We start from the raw sequence: 23353 nt of genomic DNA on the forward strand, positions 1-23353 counted from the left end.
TAAGTAGTGTGGAGAACAATTAAAGAAGGAGCAAGAAAAAGGGCACTACACTATTTAAAGAACTTAAAAAAAAAAAAAAAATCCCCTCCAGGCACTATATCCCTATGTGAAAACCAAGTAAATACTTTTAAGAGTTTTTAATCTCACTGTCTTTGAAAATGTGATCATTCATAATTTTTAACCAAGCAACATTTAACAGAAAGTTGCACATCTTCACAGGGCCTGCAGGAAGCTGAGAAACAGCACAACGCAAAAGATTCACAAAGCTCAGGCTTGCATTGTGCCTTTTAGGGGAGCTCACTCTAACATCACAGAACTTCAATTAGTCATGTGAGAAAACTCAAAAAAATAAATAAAATTAAAAAAATCAGACCTAACCCCAAGGAGTTTGTGTACTGAATCTATGGAAGTACCTGGCTCATGAAAGGCACTCAATAAAGTTTTCTCTTTCCCAATCTTGTACTCCTCCCTGTCACACACACATCCCCTACTAGCGAGTAGAAATACTGTCTTGTTTTACATAACAGCCTAAGAGAGCCAAAATCCTACTCACTCCTGCCACCCCTGGCAGCCTCCTGGCTGTGGAATCCCTGGTTATTTCCTTTCTCAAGGAGGGAGCACTATGCTCATTTGACAACCCTTTCCTGGACACACTCTCAGAATTCCCTGAGGTGCTTATCACGGCTAAGGGATAATAATGCAGAAACAATGAGAGTGAATAATCACTCTCTCCCAGCTGAAGACTTCCTTTATTGACTTCTCTAACTTCCCGTCAATATCTTGCTGCCAAATTAACCTCCTGTTCTGGGCCACTATCAAAAGTAATTTTCTTCGAACTGTAAATGGCAAATAGCCTCTTCAATCATAAATCACAGTAACCCCAATGACTAGCCACTTACACCCGCACAGCATCAGACCACTAAGATGTTGGCGATACTAAAATATTTACAAAATTAATCTGTTTATAGTCTTTTTCGATCTCCAACCCTAAAAGCAAACAAATTCAAGAGGAAAAACCTATCTCCTAGTTACTCCTTTTACAAGGAAATGTGGATGATCGTACTATTATGCCAATCAACATTTAGTATCTTTAGTTAATAAACAGTAACAGCATTATCTATTCTTTATCGAAAAATAAAAGCAGTATAATAGCAGGCTCTTGTGATGTGGTTTTTATTTAGATTTCTAGCAGTGTCCTGCATTGCCGCATCCTGGTCACACGACACGGTATCCAGAATGTGACAGTCAATACACTTTTACCAAATAAAATGAATAAATTACCAATTGTTTATTTTTACTGAGGACCAACCTATAACCTTTAATCCCTAGAAGATAAAACACAAACCAGTTATATGTGAACCACCAGAATTTAAAATTCTCACTCCAAATGAGTGGCTAGAGAAATCTCTGGATTAAGGCAATTATGCCTATTTAGCATAGCACCTACACACACACACACACACACACACACACACACACACGGTTTTCCTTCTTTTGTTTCTGCACTCAGGATATTTGTATAAAAACAAGAGATTTGTTGCTTAGTAATTCATTTGCTCCAGCTGTTTGTGCTCTGTTTCCAATCAAAATTCTTGGATTTCAACCTCCCCGTCACTTTATAGGGACTCAAGAGAGCTGGCGGGTCTTGCTCCTTTCCCCCGCTATGGAAAACCAAGCGCTGAGGTCCCAGACTCTGCTCCTCTGCCTGATGCCATCTCAGGTTTCCTCAGTGCTCCGGGGCACCAGCCAAGAGCATGACAAAGCACTGCGTCACGCGTCATCTCTCATAAGTCCTCCGCCCTGGGCCCATCAGAAAGTCCCCCAATACTGACTAATGGAGTACCCTCCCTCCCAAGCTGCAAGCTCTCCTGCTCCCATTGAGAGAAGGGTTACCGCAAACTCGGGGAAGATCCATGGGAGAGAATTCCAAAGGCCAGTCTCCTAGGGGAAAAACATCCCCAAAGGGTGGATGGGGTTGAAAGTGCGATAAGCGCCTGTAATCCCAGCACCAAGGCTGAGTCAGGAGAAGAGACTGTGCAACCAGCCTGGACTACACAGTAAGCTCAAAAAGGCCACGCAAAACTACACAGGGAGACCCTGTCCTGAACGAGTTAGCAAAAAGGTGGACAGATGTATTTAAGTGGACAGAAAAACAACAGTTAATCCCTCAGAGGCAAAAGCACAAGGAACAGCTAGCTGATGGACTACTTAGGGTCAATTAGTTTAAAGCGCTCTATTAATCACACGTATATACTTACCAGTGCCTAGTTCTCATGATGTTCTTTTCCATTCCAGATTTCGCTGTCAGTTTCCCAGGGCCCTATCTCTCCTATTTCTTCTCACCATCTCTCCAAAAGGGACAATAAACAATTTCCTAGCCGCTCATCATCATAAACCCTGACTGCTAAGTAAGCTCCCGCTTAGTTTATGAAGTGCAGCGGGCCCATAAAACTCCTCCCTCGCGAGCCACCCACCCCACGCAGAATTCTCACTTCCCTTTTCCCTCTTTCTAAGGGGACTTCCCAAAGGAGCCTCTGAGCCACACTCACTGCCATCCACCCTCCTCCCGCGACTGCGTTGTCCCTGGTTCCCAGAATCGTGGAGAACTCCTTACCTGGAAGGCAGCTACACTCGAAAGTGAAGTCACCAGTCTGCCGGCAAGTGCCTCCATTGACACAGGGGGAGGGTGCACAGGGCACATAGGGGCTGTCACAGTGCTGGCCTGTGAAGCCCTGGGGGCACTGGCACTGGTAGGACCCGGGCAGGTTGAGGCACGTGCCCCCATTCTGGCACCGGCCTGGAATGTCACACTCATTGATATCAGTGTCACACTTCTGCCCTGTAAAGCCGGCGAGGCATTTGCAGGAGAACTGGCTGGCCACAGTGGTGCAGGTACTTCCATTAGCACAGGGGTGAGACAGGCAGGCATCAGTCCACTGGCAGAGCTTCCCTACAAGAAGGATAACACAACTCAGTCCTGCTCAAGAGAGAAAGAGCAGACACCCTCACCCGCAACACCCCATCTCTCTCCCCCACAAAAGGTGGTAGGTACCAAGAAACCTCACATGGAGATCCCCAGGCTTCTTAATTTTACACAAGGACAAAGTAGAGCCCCTTCAGGATCATCTGACACAAGGCACTTTCCAGAAAACGCTTCAAGGTCCGTAGGTGAGGCTCAAAGCTTCAGCAGATGGCCAACAGAAGACTCAACAGGCTACTCGGGAAGCCCGGTCAAGGGTCCTGGCTCAGAGCCCGGGTGCACCTGCTCTCCAACACCTCCCTGTCTTTGCACATGCTGCTCCTCCTTTTGGAAGGCCAACTCCCTTTTCGTTCACCTATTGAACTCTCGCTTCTCTGGACAACTCTACTCAGCAGTCACCGCTTCTGTGAAGCCGTCCTTAATGCCCTCTGACACACACATCCCCAAAGTGTTCTCTCATCCTGCCACTCCCACAGGCACTGACTGCCCCACGGCATGTGTGCACCATGTCTGTTGAAGGAATGAAGTGTACTGATCCATTCCGCAATGGATAGTTACTCACTAGTCCTCTTAGCAGGGAGAAACAAGCCAATACTACATCTATGTTCTTTAAATATAGCCCACACATACTCTGGGCCACATCGGTAACTATAATCTTGCTATGATACACCTTCATGCATTTGGAGATGGTGGTGGATCTCTGATTCCCGGTATATCAAAATAAAAGATGTCTTGAGAGCAGAGGTCCTGAAAGATAACTGGTGGGCTTCCCGGAGCAGAAAGGCACCAGCAGCGGCAGGTGACCATGATGCTGAGTCCTAAGCTACGAGTCCATGGGAAGCAGAACAGAGTCTTTGAGAGAGAACAACGGAGAACTATGCCATGTGTCCAGTAAATCTGATGCACACGTGTCACTCTGTTTTGAATACCTAAGTCTTTTTTTTTTTTTTAAACTAGAGATGAAAACTCTGAATGTGTTAATATTCCAATTGGTTGTCCTAATCTTGAGCCCCCAGAAAAGCAACTGAGAGACAGGATTGCTTTGCTAAAAGACACGACATACAAGACAGAAAGAAATGCTCTTTGCTTGTCAAGAAATGGGACAGCAAAAGGGAATGATGCAAAAAACTTGGACAGAGCACAGCAGCCCAGTGCTGAGCAGGGAGAAAATGAAGGAACTACCATTCGTCCTCCTTTCCATCCTTCTACTGAGAGGTAGTTACTTACAATGGCAAAGAGACACAAACACTTCCTTCGGACAGCCCTGGGTTATCAGAGCGCCTGCCCACTACTAAAGCAGAGAGGCTCCTGAACTTGGTTTCCCAATACATGACGCGAAACACTGGCTCACTACCTCTGCTGCATCTGTGAGAGGTGACACACTAACAGCTTTGACTGGGTGAGGTAAAGAGCTCTCACCAAAATCAAAAGGATGAACTTGACTGCCACAATTCCCAATATGACAGGTCAAGTGACAAATATGTATGAGAATGACCAGAACGCTGCAGACCCTCAAGAGGTTTTTATAATAGTAAAAGTAGAAGTTCTGAGTTGGGGCCCACTGCTAAGCGACGTTTTAATTATAAAGAAGGCATTTTTGCTTTCTAATTCTTCTAATCAGGATTAAAGTGTTGTAAATGGAAATGCTCTCCCCTATGCCCTACAGCAGCAAAACAACTCAAATACCTGTAATGCCAGAACTCTAGGAAGTTGAGGCAGGAGGATCACAAGTTAGAGCCCAGTTTGGACAATCTGTGACTTAGCCAGATCTTGTCTCAAAATAAGGAAAGGAAAAAAAAAAAAAAAGTGCTGGGGGTATAGCTCAGTCCAAAGGTCCTGGGCTCAATCCCCAGCACTACAAAAATAAAACAGACAATCAGCAAGAAGTTCTTCATAGCCCCAAACCTCACTGGCCACCCACATCATCAATGCTGTCGTGGTCAAGGTGGAGACAAGTCATCATTCTGGCTGCCCTTTATCCCCACCAGCAGCTCTTATGAAAAATAGAACAAATGTGCTAAAATCCAGTCTACTTTATGGTGTAGTTTTCATTTTCTGCTTATTGTTATACAGAACCAATTAGTATTTAAAACAGGACAAAACAGAGAATGGTTCTCCTTTTCTCACCAAATTTAATAAACACCAATGGTTCATTCTGAGCAAAGTTTGGCCCTACCTCTGAAGAACCCCAAATCTATTCACAAGAGACACATAAAAATTAATTACAATAAACTATGACATAAAAATAGTCAAACCTAGCCACCAACTGCCTCAAGGAATCACAAAGAAGTCACTGAGACAGTTTTACAGAAACACTGGGTAAGCATCAATTACAGGCAAAGGCTCAGGCAGCTACACGTAAGCAACAGGAAGACTGACACTGTCAGGAAATGATGAACGTCAGCGTGATCAGACTGTGCAGAAGCGAGGCCACAGGCACACCACGGTCTAGATTCTGATGGGCCACAGAAGCCAAATAAGAGAGGTCACAATTTATTCTGTGGACGAGGAAATGTTATGAGACACCATAAGCAAGTGAGTATGTTACAAGATTTGCATTTATAACTAATGATGTGACAATATTACAGGTGAGGGAGACAGAGGACAATCCTAAGAAGCCAAGAAGCTAATTCAGGAATCCAGGTGAAATGTACTGGTGTCCCCAGCTACACAACAGGCAGAGGAAGTGGAGAGGAATGGACAGATAGCACGTAATTTAGAGACAGGACTAACAACAGATGCTGCAGCGGGTGAGGACAGGGAAGAGCAGCTCCAGCGGGGTGCATGAAGTGCCCACAGGGGTCCCTCACTTAATCAGCATGCTGTATCTGAGGTGCTTACAGAAGCCCTGAGGAGAGCATGCAAGAGGCAGTCAGAAGGGTGAGCCTGAGCGTCTGGCGAGGGCACTGCTAAAGGCATGACTGTGAGAGGCGTCGGCACCCGGTGGAGACAACGAAGCAACTGAGGACGGCCAGATTCCCCAGGGAGAACAGGGACAGTGCTCAAAAGTGTTCCAGAGAACACAAACATTTAGTGGATAAGGAGAAGGCACTGGAGAGAAAAAGAGGAACAAGCAAGAGTTCAGAAAGCCAGTAAAGCCAGCATGCTCTCAGTAGCTCAAGACGATTTTAAAGAAGTGAAAAATCAGCAGCATCAACAGCCTTTTCTCCTAGTGACCGTGTATTTCCTTTAGTGGATTAAGTCTGACCTCTAGTCCTGAGGTCAAACACACATAGTATACACTTGTAAGTTTTCAAGTATATCCAGGTATTTCTCTGTTTTTCTCTCCTTCTCGGCTTCTTAAAACTCTTAAAAGGAGCCTGTGGGCAGCATCCAGAATATTCTCATTCTTTATCATAACGCTAAATGTGCAACAGAGTTGGAGGACCCTTTCAAACCAAACCCTAAAACCTAAAGATTCAAGACAAAGATAGCTGCTGAGAGGGCAAAGCACGGTGAGGGTCCCCTCTGTTACCTGTAAACCCAACTGGGCAGGTACACTCATAGGTATCCCGGCTGAGCATGTGGCAGGTGCCTCCATTCTGGCAGGGAGGAGTCACAAAGCAGGGGTGAGAGGTCGAGTACTGGCAGTCCTCCCCGGTGAAGCCTGGGGCGCACCGGCAGGTAGCTCTCCCCAGCATGGCCTGCGCCACGCAGGTCCCTCCATTCTGGCAGCGGGTCTTCTCACAGGGATCTCGATGTTGACAATATTCTCCCAAGAAGCCCTCTGGACATCTGTATGGAAAAAGAGGAGTCCATTAGAACTCTTGACTTTCTGTAACCCCGACAATTTACAGTAAAACAATGTGATCTATTCAAGGACTCAGCAAGCTGTGAATCAAGAGAATTAAAGGTATGATCTGCAAGCCCCATCACTACTGGAAAAGGAGTACTTAGAGAACTTAACCACACATTTCAGGGTCTGTCTGGGTCTGGTAGGTGGACTATCCAGCAGGGTCCGCCACAGCCAGTCAGCATGACCCTTCCTCAAAGGCAGTGTACAGAGCCGTGCCTACGTAGGCATCGGCTGGGATGGTGAAACAGTCCCTTTAGGCATGTATTGTTCATATTCTACTTAAATTAATTTGCTTTCTCATTCTGACTAAACCATTGGATAGGATTAAGTTGTTTATGTGAAAATGCATGGGCTTGACCAAGCCTCTGACCCTCCAATTTAAAATATGTAAGACCCCATGTGCTATTCCTCACTTAAATATCAAGAAATAGTAAGTTCTTCTTTCTCTTGTTTCCACCGAAACACCAGTGTGCCTGTACACAGCTTTTGGGCTACAACCAGACGATGGAGACTGTAACAGAAAGGGGAAGGAGGTCCAGGAATGGGAAAAGATCCAAGAGGAATGTCCTAATATTTGTAAATATGTAAGTGGCAGGGCTTTTTTAAGCAAATAAAAAGGCACAAAATGTAATTAAAATAACAAAGTATCAAAGGTCCTGTATTTATACCAAAGTGAAGAAAAGAAATAACTGAAGAGTAACATCCTACAATATTTTCCACATTGAGACATTGAGGAATTTGTATATGGCAACTCTCAATTCACAAGATGCTCAATCATTCCAAATTGTGGGTACTATTTATAACAATTTTTTCTATACAACTTCAAAATTGCTTGAGAAGGCTCCATTCTCATAATGAAGTTGTATGAACTGCATCCCTAAGAAGTATTTAAAAGGAACACGAGGACTTTGGTTCTGACTATAAATTTGCTGCTTGGCTGGAGTCCCAGATTTTGGATTCAACTGATTTCACCATTTTACTTTTTTGTAGGATACACAACTGAATCTCCAACGAGGTTCCACCACCATCTCAACTAAAATACATCTGCAAAACCCTCTAAATCTAGTCCCTCCACACCGGCTCCCGTCATCTTCTGAGGCTCAGTCCCTGGGGTCCGGAAGCACTGGGGTCATGCCAGATTCTTCCCTTGCTTTGCCAACATACCCAAGACGTCCCACTAGCTGTTGCTGGATCATGTGAGGTCTTTAAGGATCAAAGTCACAGAGCAAAGAAGGAGGCCAGTTCCTAGCAGACCAGGGCAGAACATGCTCAGAAGAATCACACAGAAGATGAGATGGCAAAGGCAGAAAGCCACAGGAATGGCTACAGTGCTGGTGAGATACCAAGCCACAGCCTGCTCCCCCGTGTCCAGTGCAGCACGCTGTAAGCCTAGCAGAAGGACAGCAGCAAGGGCTCTGGGCATCTTGATCAATAAATAGGTCATAAAAGAAAGGAAGAGGCAGTGAGCAGGGTCTGTAGCAAGGAACTGGCTGAGGCCAACAGTGAGGAAGGAGTCTTTGCCTCAGCCGTGCAGAGCTCTGGTCAGGAACCCTCGTCCTCTGACTGGGCACATGACCCACTGCCACCGACTGCCAGCTCTTTCACACGCACAGTCACCACGGCACTCCGCACCACAGCCCTGCTGTGAAAACTGAACATGAAAAACCTTACGAGTAGCAAAAACTTGGGCAAATGAAAAACATTTTTCTCTTCCTGCTTACTGAGGAAAATGTGATACCTTATCTAAATCACAGTTTGATTTGATAAGACTTTTTTTTTTCTGTTTTGAGATTTTGGAGTTCTTTGGTCTTTGTGGGGATTTTTTTGTTGCTGTTGTTTTTTTCTTTTTTTTTGCTTTTTAGGAGCAAAGAATACCAAAGTGGTACAGCTAAAATTAACCCTGAGTGACATTATTAAAAGCACTTGCAGTATACTCATGAAATGTGTTATGGATGATGTTAAAAACTGTAACACAATTCTCATTTACAGTGACAGTCCTCTGGGCATTGGGCTTGGCTGATGACTTTTAATCCTCCCATATGGGAATTATTCACCTTGTAAATAATGGCAATCTTCTAAACTTGGGTGGGCTCTAACCAGCTCTGCTGCTCAACTATTACACCCCTCCCAAGGCTGCCATGTGGCCTCTGCTGAAGGAACGCAAACTCATTTAAATATGAACATCACAAACACATAATGAAAACAAAGTTCCCAGGAAAACAAAAATGGAACAACATTAAAGTTTCTGGAACTAAACAGAAGAATTTTTGAATTATCTGTTGTGGAGGTTTAGCTCACATTGTGGTTCCCTTCCAAGCATGGAAAAACACATTTCGACTAAGGTATGTTTAAGAAACTAATGAAAGTAGACACTGACAAAGTATACATTACGGGTCTAACTGGCCCACTGCCCATCTCCTTAGCCGATAAACTAAGAATGGTTTCCATGTTATTAAATGGTTGGAGAAAAAAATAAAATGAATACTTTGCAGCCTTTGGAAATTATGTAAAATCAAGTTTCAGCATCCATAAATAGCCCTCCTGGAACACAGCCACACTCGCTCGCTTACAGATGGCCTGCCGCTGCCTCGGACTACTGCAGCGGAGTGGAGCAACTTCAGTGTGGCCACATGGCCCTCAAAAATATTTACTTGCTGGCTCTTTAACAGAAAAAGCTTGCCAATCCCTGAGCGGAGGAAAATCTATGGAGTCTATTAATAGGCTCCCATATGCTTATTAATAACGATGTTAGTGATGAAGAGAATATTATATTAAACTCATAATATTCATTCATTCCCGCAACAAACACTTAGTAAATGCCTACTATTTGCCAGGCATCCGACAGCTCTCTCTGTCTGCACAGGTTCCACATCCACGGAATCCAGCAACTGGGTCAAAAATGATCAGGCAAAAAAAAACTGAGTCTCTTTGGAATATGTTCAGGCTTCTGTTTGGTGATTATTCCCTAAAAATGTAGTAACTCTGTGCACAGAATTTATGCTATATTTAGGCATTCTAAGTAATGTAGAGATTTCTGGCACAGGACCTGAGCACCCACAGATGGTGGTATCTGTGAGGGGCCCTGGACCCCGTGCCCCACAGGTACTAAGGGACAACTACACTGGGGAAACCTTGTACTCATTGAGTTATATTCTAGCAGGAAAACAGAAAAACAAATTTAGCTAATCAAAGATGCAATAGGTTAGAGGAAGAAAATGTTATAAAGAAAAGTTGGAAGGGATAAGGTTGGGGAGAGGGCATGGACTGGACAGGGAGAAAAAATTCAGTTTTAAATAAAAAATCAGAGAAGGCCTCACTGGGAAAGCAAAGTCTGTGTCAAGATCTGAAAGAGGCGGGGGGCCAGCTATTCAGGCAACTACGAGAAATGTGCTCAGGAAGAAGGAATGCACAGGGCATGGGTAGAGCAGCCCCACAAGGCCAAGGCATGCCAAGGAGACACAGAGGCCTACCCCCATACTATGCCAAACAATGCAAGAGTCCCAGAAAACGGGGAGGCTGTATCTGGGTATATACGGTATAGATCTTCAAATCAGGAATAGCTGATTAACAATGGTTGTTATATTATTTATTTTTAATGTCAGATCCTTTGCTCAGATTAACAGTTACACAAGATGACACACAAATTTGTGAAGTGTTTCACAGTTTTGAAAGACACTGAACTTGAGGATTAAACAACAAAGATGAGAGAAAGGAGAAAAGATAGAGGAAAAGGAAGGAGGGAAAATCATGCAAGTATATATACAGGATGGCTGAGGTGACTGCACTAAACACTTCCATCAGTATTTTGTTTTTGTTTTTTTTTTTTTTTTGCGGAACCGGGGATTGAACTCAGACCCTTGCGCTTGCCAGGGAAGCGCTTATTCCACTGAGCCATCTCCCCGGCCCCAGTATTTTGAAAATAGCAGTTAATATGTAGAATTTTCACCTTGACTAACTGCATGCTGATACCTGCCGTCTGAGCAACTCCATAGAGGACAGCAATGTGTAACACAAACCCGTGGCTGAACACCTCCATTGACCTCTTCCTTGCCTCCTGCAGCATGACTCTACCCTTAATGCCTATAAGATGCGTTCCAAAAGCGAGGACTTTCCTTTCCCTGTTGCCTGGTGCTTGCATCTGCGATTTCACCATCAGGAAATTCCCTCTCCTGCAGGAAGTACTGCTGGCCGCTCCGGGACTCCCTTCCATCTGTCCCCACCACCCAACTTCAGTGACTCCCTGTGCATTACACAGCAGGCAGAGTCCCGTCTACACGGCTGACTCTTCTGCCCCCCACCCCCATCGCAGCCTCCTTGCAGGTTAAGTCCGGCGGCAGTGCACCTCTCTCCCATGCCTCTGGTGTCACTGCTGTAGTTATGTGCTTGGTTTTAAACACCACCCTGAATGAAACAGACGCAAAGCATGCTGCTTTGGGCCCTGTATGTTTAGTTTTCTAAAAGTCATATATCGACCTTAGTATGTTCTGCCAATACTTGAAACTAAACATTTGGAAAGAGATCATTTTCCCATGAAACTCTCATTCCTCCAATTTTCTAAAGCTTCTACTCACAATTTAAAGGCACTTTTAGTTAATCCCTTTGAGTTATATATGATTTATTAGTATGTCCGGACAAGTCTTGTTAACTGAATTCCTATAATACTTACCATTCATGTACACAATTCCCTTTTTTTTTTTTTTTATTAGTACACGTTTGCAGTTTACACTCCTTGTGTGGGGCTGCTCCATCCTAATGCTCTGTCATCCCCTCTCCTCCTGCGCCTCCCTGCCCCCACCTGCAGATCTGTCCTTCCCACTTGAGAGGAATCTGTCTCCCTATCACCTATCAGCTATCATTTATTCTGCTCTTTCTATTTTGGGTTTCTCATGTAAGAGAAGCCACACTATGTTGAAGCCTGTGAGTCCAATTTAACATTATGGTCTCAAGGTGCATCCACTTCCCCACACATGACCCAAGTTTATCCTTCTTCCTAAGTAGTATTCCATGGTGTGGAAACATCGCATTTTCTTGATCCCTTCATCTGTTGATGGACATATAGGCCGCTTCCAAGATTCAGCTGTTGTGAATTGTACCAGGACAGACACGCATCTGCACACATTACAGTACAACAAGAAATAGCACCAACACTCAACAAAGGGATCATAGCAAATTTAAAAGCACCTGTACAACCAGAAACATCCAACATAGCAGAGACAATCTGCTAAATGGGGAGGGGGGTTACCAGCTACTCCTCAGATGGGAGACAAATATCTAGCACACATAAAGAACTCAGAAAAATTAGCCCCTAAAATAAAAGACCCAACCAAAACTGGGCAAGTGAAGGGAGCAGACACTTCCCAAAAGAAGAACAAATGGCCACTAAGTACATAAAGAAATGTTTGAGGTCGCTGGCCATTCGAGAAACGCAAATTACAACAACACTGAGATTCCATCCGACCCCAGAAAGAAGGTCAATCAGACCATAAAATGCTGGTGAGGCTGTGGGGAGTAAGGAACCCTTCTGCACTGGTGGGAATACCAACTACTTCAACCCTTACAGAACTCAGTATGGCTTTCAAAAGACTAAATTGCAATTACATTTGGCCCAGGTATTCCCCTTCTAGTTAACTTCTACAAAGAGCTAAAAGACACCAGCTTTCCTTTGTGACACAAGTTCTAATCACCCTAAAAGCCTCAACAACCCCTGGAATAAAAGCACCTGAGGATTTGGTGTACCCTAAGGAAATTTCTATCCAATGAAACTATCATTGCCAAAGCAGCCCCAAAAGACAATCACAGGTCTCTGAATGAAAACCAGCACGCAGCAAGGTGCCTCAGAGAGGAGCGCAGACTTTACAACCAGACCACCTGCACTTCCACCCCAGCTCCACCATTTACGGTATTTGCTCAATGGATAATCTTGGACAAAGCACTAATCCTCACTGTTGTAAAACCGAATTAGTAACTGTATCCTTGTAGGGTTTCATACCAGCACAAAGCCCTGAGAATACCAGGTAGCACCCAGTAAACATCATGGATTTCTTAAGTAAACTACTGTACTGGCTCAGTGCTTCAACAAAGTCTTCAGCCTTTCCATCGTCAGAAATCGTCAGTCTTCAAATTACACTGCTTCTCCGAGGCATGCACACAAGATAAATATATGTCCACACAAAAATACTCATGGTGTGACTCAGAATAGCCAAAAGGGGTAAAGAATCCAAATATCCATCTGCTGATGAGTGGATAAATGAAAATGCAATGAAATCTTCAGTCACAAAAGGTAATGACATTCTGGCAAATGCTACAGTGCAGAACGACCTGAAAAACATCACGCTATGTGAAAGAAACTGGTTTCCAAAGAGCGCTTGTATCATTCAAGTGCCCAAAGTTGGCAAATCCATGGACAGAACATAGATCAGTGTTGGCAAGAGTGAAGGAGACAGGGACATACACGGGGAGTCCCAAGGGGTGGAGGGTTTTGTGAAAATAATGAAGATGTTTTGAAATTAGATAATAGAGGTGGGTTCTGAAGCTTCATAAATACACTAAAATAACTGAATTATACATTTTAAAAGGGTGAATTTTGTTATGTTTATGACATATCTTTTTTTAAAAAATGTATTTAGTACAGAGTCTACAGGGTCTCACTACACAGATTGGGCTTGTAATGATCTTTCCTGTTTTTCACCCTCCCAAGCGCTGGGATTACAGCTGCGCACCACCTGCCCAGTCTCATTCAACATCTCAGCGAGCCCTGGAGGTGGGGCCGGCAGACCTGGGGTTGAACCCCCCTCCCCGCTATGTCTGCCTAAGCAGACACATCAATCCACTGAGCTATCTGGCTGGCCCTCTATGTGATTTGTCTCAACTTTTAAAAAAAAGTTTTCTACAATTTCCACCTACTGACCGTCTACGTCCTCCAGTACATAAGACAGCAAGCAAGCCTTCTGCTTCTCTTACAGTTACACTGTCATGGATCTAAAGACAAAGCCTGGCATGGTGGTGCACACCTGTAATCCTAGCATTTGGGAGGCTGAGGCAGGAGGACTGCCACAAGTTTCAGGTCAACCTAAGTTACATAGTGAGGTCAAGACCAGTTTGAATCACATAGTGAAACCCCATCTCAAAACACAAAAACATGATGAAAGAAAAGCATAATCTAAAGACATTTTTGTAGACTCTCTGGGTTCTTTTGTCCCCAGGATGGGGTGCTTTTGGATTATTACTCATCATGAAACTATTCCTCGGTATAAAATGATCTCCAAGCTTTCTCACCTTTTTAGTGGCTCTTCTATGCATCAAATGTCAACAACGACAGTCACAATGACCAACGATGTTAAGCATTTACTCCACATCAACACCTGCCAAGCATTTTACAGCTACAGATGACTCCAGTTCATCAGATTCTTAAACATGGGGTCCAAGACAGAAACGGATCCAGCCCACACGTCCTGGCTCAGGCAGCACAGCATCGGACCACCACCTCGCACAGGCAGCACAGCATCGGACCACCACCTCGCACAACCACAACCTAACGCTGCATCTGCTTCCTTCGTGTAAGAGCTGCCGAGCGCAGCCTTTACTTTCTTGGAAACCACAAAATGTTATGTGCAACTCCACAGCCCTAAATCCTTTCCCCATGAGTTACGTTTATGCCATATTTTCTCCACCTATACGCAAATGCTTCCTAATTTGAACTGGCATCCTAAAATTGTCACACACTGGACCTTTACCCGGGGCTCACTCAGACTACTCACACACCACAGCCAGCGACGACAGAAGGCCAGCCCTGCGGCGCATCTCCGAAGCCCGCTGACCTGAACCCCTATTGCAGGATCCGACACATCAAAGCTAACTGACCTCAAGCCTCTCATTTGTGAACCTAGCAAATTCCCTAGCTTTGCACCATCTACAAAGTCAGCCCCACCTTCACCCAGAACTAATAAAACAGCACGTACTGAAAGCACGCCCCAAAGACTAGCACCCCCTTGGTCAGCGCCATCGCCCTAACTGTACCAGCCTTCCATCCCACCTCTCTGTTGGAGCAGCCGGCAAATGCCTCAATGAAACACTACTACTAATCCTTCATACAATTTCGACCATGCCACTCTTCCGCCTGGAAGCTAGCATACATCTAAGAATCTCTGACCCTTCTTACCTGCCCTACGCTACCACTTATCCATCCTAACCTAAATACTCCAGGTTACTTCCACAATTTTGTCAACACTTACTAAAAAAATTTAAAAAAGAAATCTTCTGAATTCCAGTGAGAGGTAGTGTGCTTCCCACCTGATGTTGCCTATTTATTGGCTTTCTTCCTTGCTTCTTTCAAGCATCTGCTCTTTCAGTAAGTCTCCGCCAGCCCACCTGCCCACCTCTGACCCCTCCTCATCATCACTGTTTCTAACCAAGGGCTCGGCTTCACTTAAGCAATGGTCTGTCTTCACCATGCCTCTCTCAGCTTCCATTTAGACAGTTGCTGGGGAAGAGCATGTCCTGAGGCCCTCTGCAGGTTCCCTGAATTGCATATGTCACTAAGCAACTGGTTCAAAGCAGGTTAAATTTTATATAACGGATAAGGTCAGTCTCCCAATCCAAATCTGCTAGGAAAATCCCCTTCCAACTCCACACTGTGGTCTGTCTCGTGGAACACCGGCCAAATCAAACCTAAGACTCCTGAGAGTCCAGATTATCCTTCACACCCCACAAAGCTGAAATATGGACATGGGACAGCAGAGAAGTCATCGGTAAGTGAGACGGTCGGAAATAAAGGACTCCTGTTTCCCAAGGCATGAGATCTCTCAGTTTCACATTTCCCTGCCCCACTAGAACACAAGGATACTACAATCCCTGAAGTAGAAGTGGGATGTAACACCGTACGGGAAAACAAGAGCTCAGTAGCTCTCTGCTTGATACAACTTAACTTAAGCTTGGTTGGTGGCTGGAAATATGACCTGCTAAGCACACAAGTTCCCTCTCCCATTTATAATGCCATTCAGTTACTGGTATAAAGTTTGAAGACTGCTACTGCTAGAAACAAAGAGCTGAACGGTTTTCACACAAATAATCAAATAATTTGAACAGCTACCTTTTGTTCCCAAAGCTACATGAATGTCATGCCTTCCTCCTGTGGGGAACTTACCAGTCACTGAAGTATTCTCTGCAATCTCCATTCGACTCTCTTCCCTAGCTTAGGAATCCTGAAAGAACACAGCTAACGAGTGAGAATGAGAATGGAGGGGCAAGGCTTTTTCCCTATGAAGTGATTCCATAAACTACTCTGACTACTTACGAGGCTCATTCAGATACGACTTTCTTTAGAAGTCTGCCATTTCTGACATAAGAGGCCCACCTTTCCACTTGGACTATTCAAATACACACAAGAAACCATGACATCAAGGAGGGAGTGGAACAGAGAAAAATGAGGGACTTTTCAGAGCTAGAAAGCACTCCATCTGCAAAGACACCTATAACACGCGCACGTGCACATGTGTGCACGCACACACACACACACACCACTGAACAGATGAAAACCAGACACCAACTCTCACGTCACCAGCACCCTGAGTTATATGTGCAGCCCCTTCACAGATTTCAGGGAAGCTGGGACGTGAATAGCAATTCCATCCTATCTGGCGGCGGCTCCAGCTCAGCTTCAGTCCCCCTAGTAATAGAGGACGGAGAAATGTGTTCTTTCAAGTTTCCTAAGTGAATAGCCACTCATGTAGAGAAAAGCTTAAAACAGTGTAGCAGCTTCTGTCAGCTCCAAGATGACTGAAGTCTGAGCAGGAAATAAGCCCCTTTTCCAAATAAAAGCCAGTGTTCCCTCTTCTCATTTTCTGCACGGAAAGCTCTGCAGCAGCAGGGCGAGCCTAAATTGCATCCAGGGCTCTGCCTCTGCTCTGCCTTAGTGGGGCTTTTTGTTTTTTTCCCCCCTTTTGGTAGTTTTTTTTCTGTGAGGATTTGGTCATAAAAAAAAAAAAAAAAAAGTAAAATCCCACTATATACAAGAAGAAGAAAAGGAGAGGCGTGCTTTATAAAACAGCTATTTCAAAATCATGATTTTTAAAAACTACACAGAATGTGGAATGGAGGGGGAAAAAATGTCTCATGTGGGTTGTGTCGGCCCTGCAGCTGCTCCTCATTAAAGCTCCTCTTTACTCCCTCTGGGCTGGTTTCCAGCAGAAAATTCTTTAAACAGAACTCTGCTTTCAACCCACTTTCTTCTCGCTCTGGGCCTCTCGGCCCCCCAGTCCTTGGTGGCAGCCTGCCCCAGCCGAGCTCCAGAGGGGGGAAGCTGTCGTTAAGGTAAATGAGGTGAGGGCAGGGGGAAGCTAACAAAATCCAGAAACCAAATTAAGCATCGGTCAGTAACAAAGGTCTGCAGTCTACACAGCCCCAAATCAGCCTGTTCTTTCCTGTGACCATAATGCCAGCTTGGTTTCCTGCCCCTTCCCCCAGCCCCCTGTGAAAGGAGATAAAAATAACTGCTAACAGCCGAAGCTAGCTGGAACCAGTGAAAGTTCCTACGTAACTTTCAAATCCCAAGACCCCAGCTACACACCGCGCGGGGTCCCGGAGCCTCCACCATCAGTCCCACACCCAGGCTGGCATCCAGACCCCGCCACGGGGCAAGCTCCATCATCCTCCTCTCCTGGCACTTCAGTCCCAGGTCTCATGCTCCGCCTGCCAACCTTTCCATTCTGTGACTCTGTGTAAAAGTAACTCACTGGGCTGTACTAGTTACTGACTTTGTTTTAAAACAAAAATAAACAACAGCAACAACAACTAAACACGAAGATTTCCAGTTAACTTCCTGTAAAGGGGGAGAAAAAGCAAAAGCAGCTCGGTCATGTTGACTTCTTCACTCGGGCTCTCAACCCCTACTCTCTTCCTCTGAAAAAAACAAAACAAAAAAGGAAACTTGATAGCTTACTCAGCAAGAAGGAAAACTGAAAAGAACGAAGTAAGAAAGTACTGGCATAGAGAGTAGGGCTCGGAGCTCGGCTGTTTGTGGTGAAACACTTTCTAGGGCCTTGTTAGATTGATGTAAAGGAAACAGACAAGTATACAAACTCTCTCTCTCTCTCTCTCTCTCTCTCTCTCACACACACACACACACACACACAACTTTTTATCACTACTAATACACAAAGACTACCCAATACTACAAGACAGCCCATTTTTCTACTATGTAAATTCAGCTTCCTGGACAGAACATTTCTGCTTTTCTTGTGGAAGTATTTCAGAAAATGTTAATCTTGGTTCCCACATTAGGCTGAATGCTTCCAAATTGAAAGTTTCCCACAGGAAAAGGACCTCACGAGGAATTGTGAGGCTGGGAACTGTCTTCTGGAGCTCCATGTGTTCAGGTTTTCTTACGCTTCCCTGAATAAAGCAACACACACACACACACACACACACACACACACACACACTGTTCGATAAATCCAAGCCAAAGAGAGGCTAAGTGCTACACGGGTGCGAAAGCTGTTCCATGACAGTATCATTGCTCTCCACTGGGGCCTGAGAAGTTGGGAACCACTCACTGCGATGGGAGAGCACACTTTATTGACACAAAACTCTGCAAACACCCTTATCTACCAGCTTGAATTGTGGGTCCCTTTCGCAGAGCTCCAAAGCTAAGCGGAGAGCCCAGCCCTACAGGCGTCGCCCAGAAGACGGGGCAGGGGCACACGACAGCGCCGAGAGACGCGCCTTCCAGCACACAGTCAGCACCTTACCACAGTTCATCATCCAGGACCCTGAGAAAATATCTACCTGTGATTGAAACATGACAAACACACCCAGATCAGATGAGCTTCCAGAAATTACCCCTCACAGTAATAGGCAGAAATTAGTAAATTAAGTCAGCTGTTTCCAAGATATGATTGGCAGAATTATTGGAAGGGCTCTGCAACCCTGAAAGTTCACTCTCCATACTGCTAGGTACTCTCTTGCCTGTAACTAAATGTGCGCAGATGTTGTTATGATTATTAAAACATAAAGGTCTATTAAAATGATGCTACTGAGGAGCTAGGAACTGAATCCAGTGCTAGGCAAGTGCTCTACCCCAAGGCATACCCCAACCTCTTAAAATGATTTCTGAATTTTTAAATTTAAGTTCATTGGTACAATTTAAGTACACATAATGACCACATTAATTATAGGGAATGTCTATGCATACATGAGAAGTTTCGATTCCTCTTTTTCTTTCCCTATTCCCATCCCCTTCTCAAACCCTCTACCCCTACCCACTCACCAAGCTCGACTTTTGTCCTTCTTTCCTTGCTTCTTCTTTCCCTTCCTTCCTTTCCCCTCCCCCTCTTATTTCTCTTTTCCTTTTGAAGAGTTTCTTCCTATTTCACAATATCTAGTGTACAATTATGCTCTTATTTACATTTTCCGTTTCTCACACCAGAGAGATAATCCCCTATTTACACACGTGTGTCTGGTTTACTTCACCCATGAGTATGGTCTCAAGTTCCACCCATGTAGCTACAAATTGAATTCTTAATAGATGTCGATGTGATGCCCTGTACTGAATACATTGAAAATGGCTCCATCTGGAGACTCTCTCCTGCACCCAGCAGGCTTGCCAAGCTCAGCTCCTTCCCGCAAACAGCTCCCCTCCACCCTCCACACATGCTGCATAGCCCAAGATACTTCTCCCCACCCTCATAGCAAAACCCTAAAATTCCTTCAGGCCTATGTTTAAGTGCTATTTCCTCTGGGAAACTCCCCAGTCACACCTGCCTGCTATACGTTCGCACAATTTTGACATATCCTATCTTTCATTAACCTTTATTATGATTATTTATGTTCCCCAATGGACAAGAATTATTAATTACTATATCCCCATTGCCTAACACAGTGACTGGCAAGCGGAAGGCATTGAACTATGCACTGCTGATATCCTTAACAGATGCCAAAGGGCAAATTGCAAGGGCTGCTGGAGTCTTCGCACCTTAGAAAGACTTCAATAACACTTGAAGTTTGGGAAGGAATAGGTTGAGCTATTTACCCAAAGGATTTTTAAAACTAATTAAGATTCCTGACATATAGAATACTTCTTAACCCCTACTCACCCCTAAGCCATTCAAGTGGGCCAACCACATATGGAGTAGATTGGTTTTTTAATTACATTTTTCTCACAAATATGAAGTCAGCTAACAGGCACATAAAAGGCACACAATGTGCTATCTCTCACACACAGTCTTCAGTCCCTCCTGCATTTTTATTAGTCTGTGATAAAATAACAACATGAACCACTATGGGCCGACAGCCCTGAGTGACAGAAATCCTACAAAGTGGCCTCAATGCCATGAACTGTTGGGATGTTTAGAGCGGCAGCAAAACTTAAGTAAGACTTCTAGGAAGAAATGTGCGGGAATGTGAGCCTGCTTTCTCTACCCAGGGGCAGTGAGTGACCACCTCCGAGGTTCTGAAGTCTAAAACACATCCGAATGCACAATTCCAAAAGTTCTCAGTATGACCTGAAAGGATTATTAGTTCAAAAATAATCATACTCAATTCATATCAAACCAAACCTCAAGGTAGGAGTAGGTGTAAGAAACATCTGCATTTTTCAAACTTTAAAAGCGAAAAAAAAAAAAAAAAAAAAAAAAAAAAAAAAAAAAAAAAAAAAAAAAAAAAAAAAAAAAAGACAAAAAAATTAAGCATTACTTTGTGGATTCTGAATACATTGTTCCTCTTAGGAAAAAAAAAAATCACTCAGATAGGAGTGCAACATTTTTTCATGAATAGTTGGAAAATGTAATTTCAGAATGCCTTCAGACACTATAAGAAAGCTTGTTTTAACGGCTTTAGAATCAGAGATAGTAAAAATGGTAGACATCATGGAACAAAAATAATGGTGTCTAACTTTAGTTCAAGCCCAAAATAAAACAGAACAAAAAACACTATTTCCCTTAAAACATAGAACCATAACCAAAAGGGAAGAAAACTGGCTCATCAGAGTTTTAAAAAAAAGAATCAGGGCCAGGGAGATGGCTCAGTGAAATACGCGCTTCCCTGGCAAGCGCAAGGGCCTGAGTTCAATCCCCGGTTCTGCCAATAAAATAAATAAATACAATCATATACATAAGATGGTTTCTGGCCTTCCAAAAAAACAAGATAAACAATATCCATACATCAATGCTATTAAAATTGCACAGGATGAAGACGGTTAGGGAAAAAAGAATTTTAAAAGTTCCTTTGGGCAATGGGTGGTAATAATAAAAACTGGGAGTGAGACAGCACACAGAAAGTAGCTCTTAGTCTAGACTTGGCACTGAGGTGTGGATGGACATTGGCTGGATGGACTAAGGAATTTCCTATAAACACTAGCATTATCAATGCACATTCCAAACCAGGTGTCCTACAAATAAAATGCTCCTCTACTGTAGAAATCCCTTTGTCTGTGCTCGGTGTGCAGCATGAAATCAAATCGACACTTCCATGGGAACAAAATGAAACCCCACAAGCCAACAGGGGAGGTCCAGTGAGAAAGTGCAGAAAACAGACAACCAGACTCTACAGAGACTCCTTTAAAACTACAATTCTGTAATTATTTTCCATCCTCCTACATTCTTAAACCAAATCTAGCAGCACAGCCCACAAACTCCTAGGCAGTGCCCACGAGGTGCGGCACACCGGGGCCCATGCCTGAATACACGCACTAACTTAGCACCAACCCCACTCCTGGGACAGGGTTTATCTGTTTTCCTCAAGATTAGAAACCTCTGAAAGCAAATGCAATTACTAAAGTCATCATGATCAAAACAGCCGCTCCCAAAACCTACCCATACAAATGATTACTTTCCTGATGTTTACAACAATTGACAATATCTACTATTATTACGCCAATGACAACATAATTGTCAAAGAAAAAAATGTAGTTTTCATTTATTAATTATTATTCATTAACTTGGCAGGATCTCAGCTTTGGCCTTAGCCTCCAGTATAGGCAAGAGGACCCAACTGAAAATAAAGAAGGAATCAGATACGAATCACTGTTTCAATTTCAGAAAATTCGTTCCAAGAATTTCATTCAGCAATCGAAAAATAAACCTTCAAAAAAGAATGGCTCTTGCAGTCTCTACTCCTCCCCTCAGAAGAACATAAAGCCTTTTAAGTGGCTCTCAGTGCCTCGGGCAGGTTGCCACACTGCCACCCTCAGATGAAATCTGTGGCCGCCTGCTTTTCTATTGTCACCTCAGGAGCGATAACTGGTTTTCACTGTTTTTAAAGGCACCGGGGATTGAACCCAGGGACTTCACACCAAGCTACATCACCAGGCCTTTCTTATTTTTATTTTAGGCTACTCTCAAACTCCTGGTGATCGCCTATCCCCACCTCCTGGGTTCTGGGCTTTCAGGTGTGTGCTGTCATGTCTGGAAAGATTATATATCTTGTTAAATTGCTCGGGCTGGGCCATAACGAGTGATCCTGTTGCCTCAGTGTCCCAGCATACTAGGATTATAGTCCTCTATCATACCTGGCTCGCTTTCACATTTTTCAAGTGAAAAATTGCCATTTAAATAGAAACAGTAATATCTATTTAAGACCTTCAATTTTCCTTTTAGTCAGCAAAACCCAAATCACTATTTAGCACTTAAAGAACCAACCCCTGCTCTAAGGGCAGAAAAGCATTAAAGTACCGAATACGAAGACAAAATGCTTTCAAATGCTCACTTAATTTATGGAATAAGGTGGTTTTTTTTTTTTGTTCCTCGAATGCCTTCAGGGCACTTTTGGCCAGCTGGAGAGGTGTGAGGTTCGAACTCCAGCAACCTGAGGCTGACAGCTTTGTGGAAGCAGCCACTTAAAGACCTGAGCTAGGGCCAGGGCCCTGCTCACTTAATTTAGGTAACTTCTTTTTTTATTGTTATTACCAGGGATGAACTCAGGACCTTGAGCTTGCTGGGCAGGCTAAGCAACTTCTTTGTTCATTAGAAATTAGGTGACATTAGGAGCAGTTATTATGAACTGCAAAAAGGCAGTCCAGAGGTTAGTCTAGGATGGCTCCCTCCAATATGCTGATCCGCCTGTGCCGCGCAGCATGGTCAAGTAAAGGGAGGGGGAGAGACAGAGACAGAGACAGAGAGGAAGAGGAAGAGGAAGAGGAAGAAGAAAGAGGAGAGAGAGAGAGAGAGAGAGAGAGAGAGAGAGAGAGAGAGAGAGAAAGAGGCAACCCAACAAGCAAAGGATCATCACTGTCAACACTGAAACCAAGTATAAGGGCTGAAGCTGCAGAGCAAGTGCCTAACTAGCACATGTAAAATACTAAGTTCCATCCTCAGCATCATAACAAATTTTTAAAAATAATAAAACCAAAAATGATAAAAATAGTGGAAATACCAAAAAAATTATGATGTCTAACTCTAATGTGGTATCTTACTACTACCACTTTTCTTAAAAATATATGACCGGGGCTGGAGAGATGGCTCAGTGGTCTAAAGCACCTACTTGAAACAAGCTTGGCAAAGCCCAGGGACCGCGGTTCAATCCTCCAGTACCACATGCCAGCCAGCCCCGCCCCCTGGTGGGCTGAGCTGGCCACACACACACACACA

The 23353-nt window shown here is 44.1% G+C and overlaps 1 protein-coding gene across 1 annotated transcript in view; it reads right to left on the reverse strand.

Annotated features, from left to right (window-relative positions):
* Notch2 (notch 2) overlaps positions 1-23353 on the reverse strand; it is a 156073-nt gene that overhangs the window by 76109 nt on the left and 56611 nt on the right. The window contains exons 3-4 of the mRNA XM_004646181.2: positions 6456-6715; positions 2615-2950 (exon numbers count right to left, since the gene is read on the reverse strand). Of these exons, the coding sequence (XP_004646238.1) occupies positions 2615-2950; positions 6456-6715 (596 nt within the window). The remainder of the gene's footprint in view (positions 1-2614; positions 2951-6455; positions 6716-23353) is intronic.

This window comes from Octodon degus, unplaced genomic scaffold, assembly GCF_000260255.1.
Source record: "Octodon degus isolate 3935 unplaced genomic scaffold, OctDeg1.0 scaffold00257, whole genome shotgun sequence".
Taxonomy (NCBI): domain Eukaryota; kingdom Metazoa; phylum Chordata; class Mammalia; order Rodentia; family Octodontidae; genus Octodon; species Octodon degus.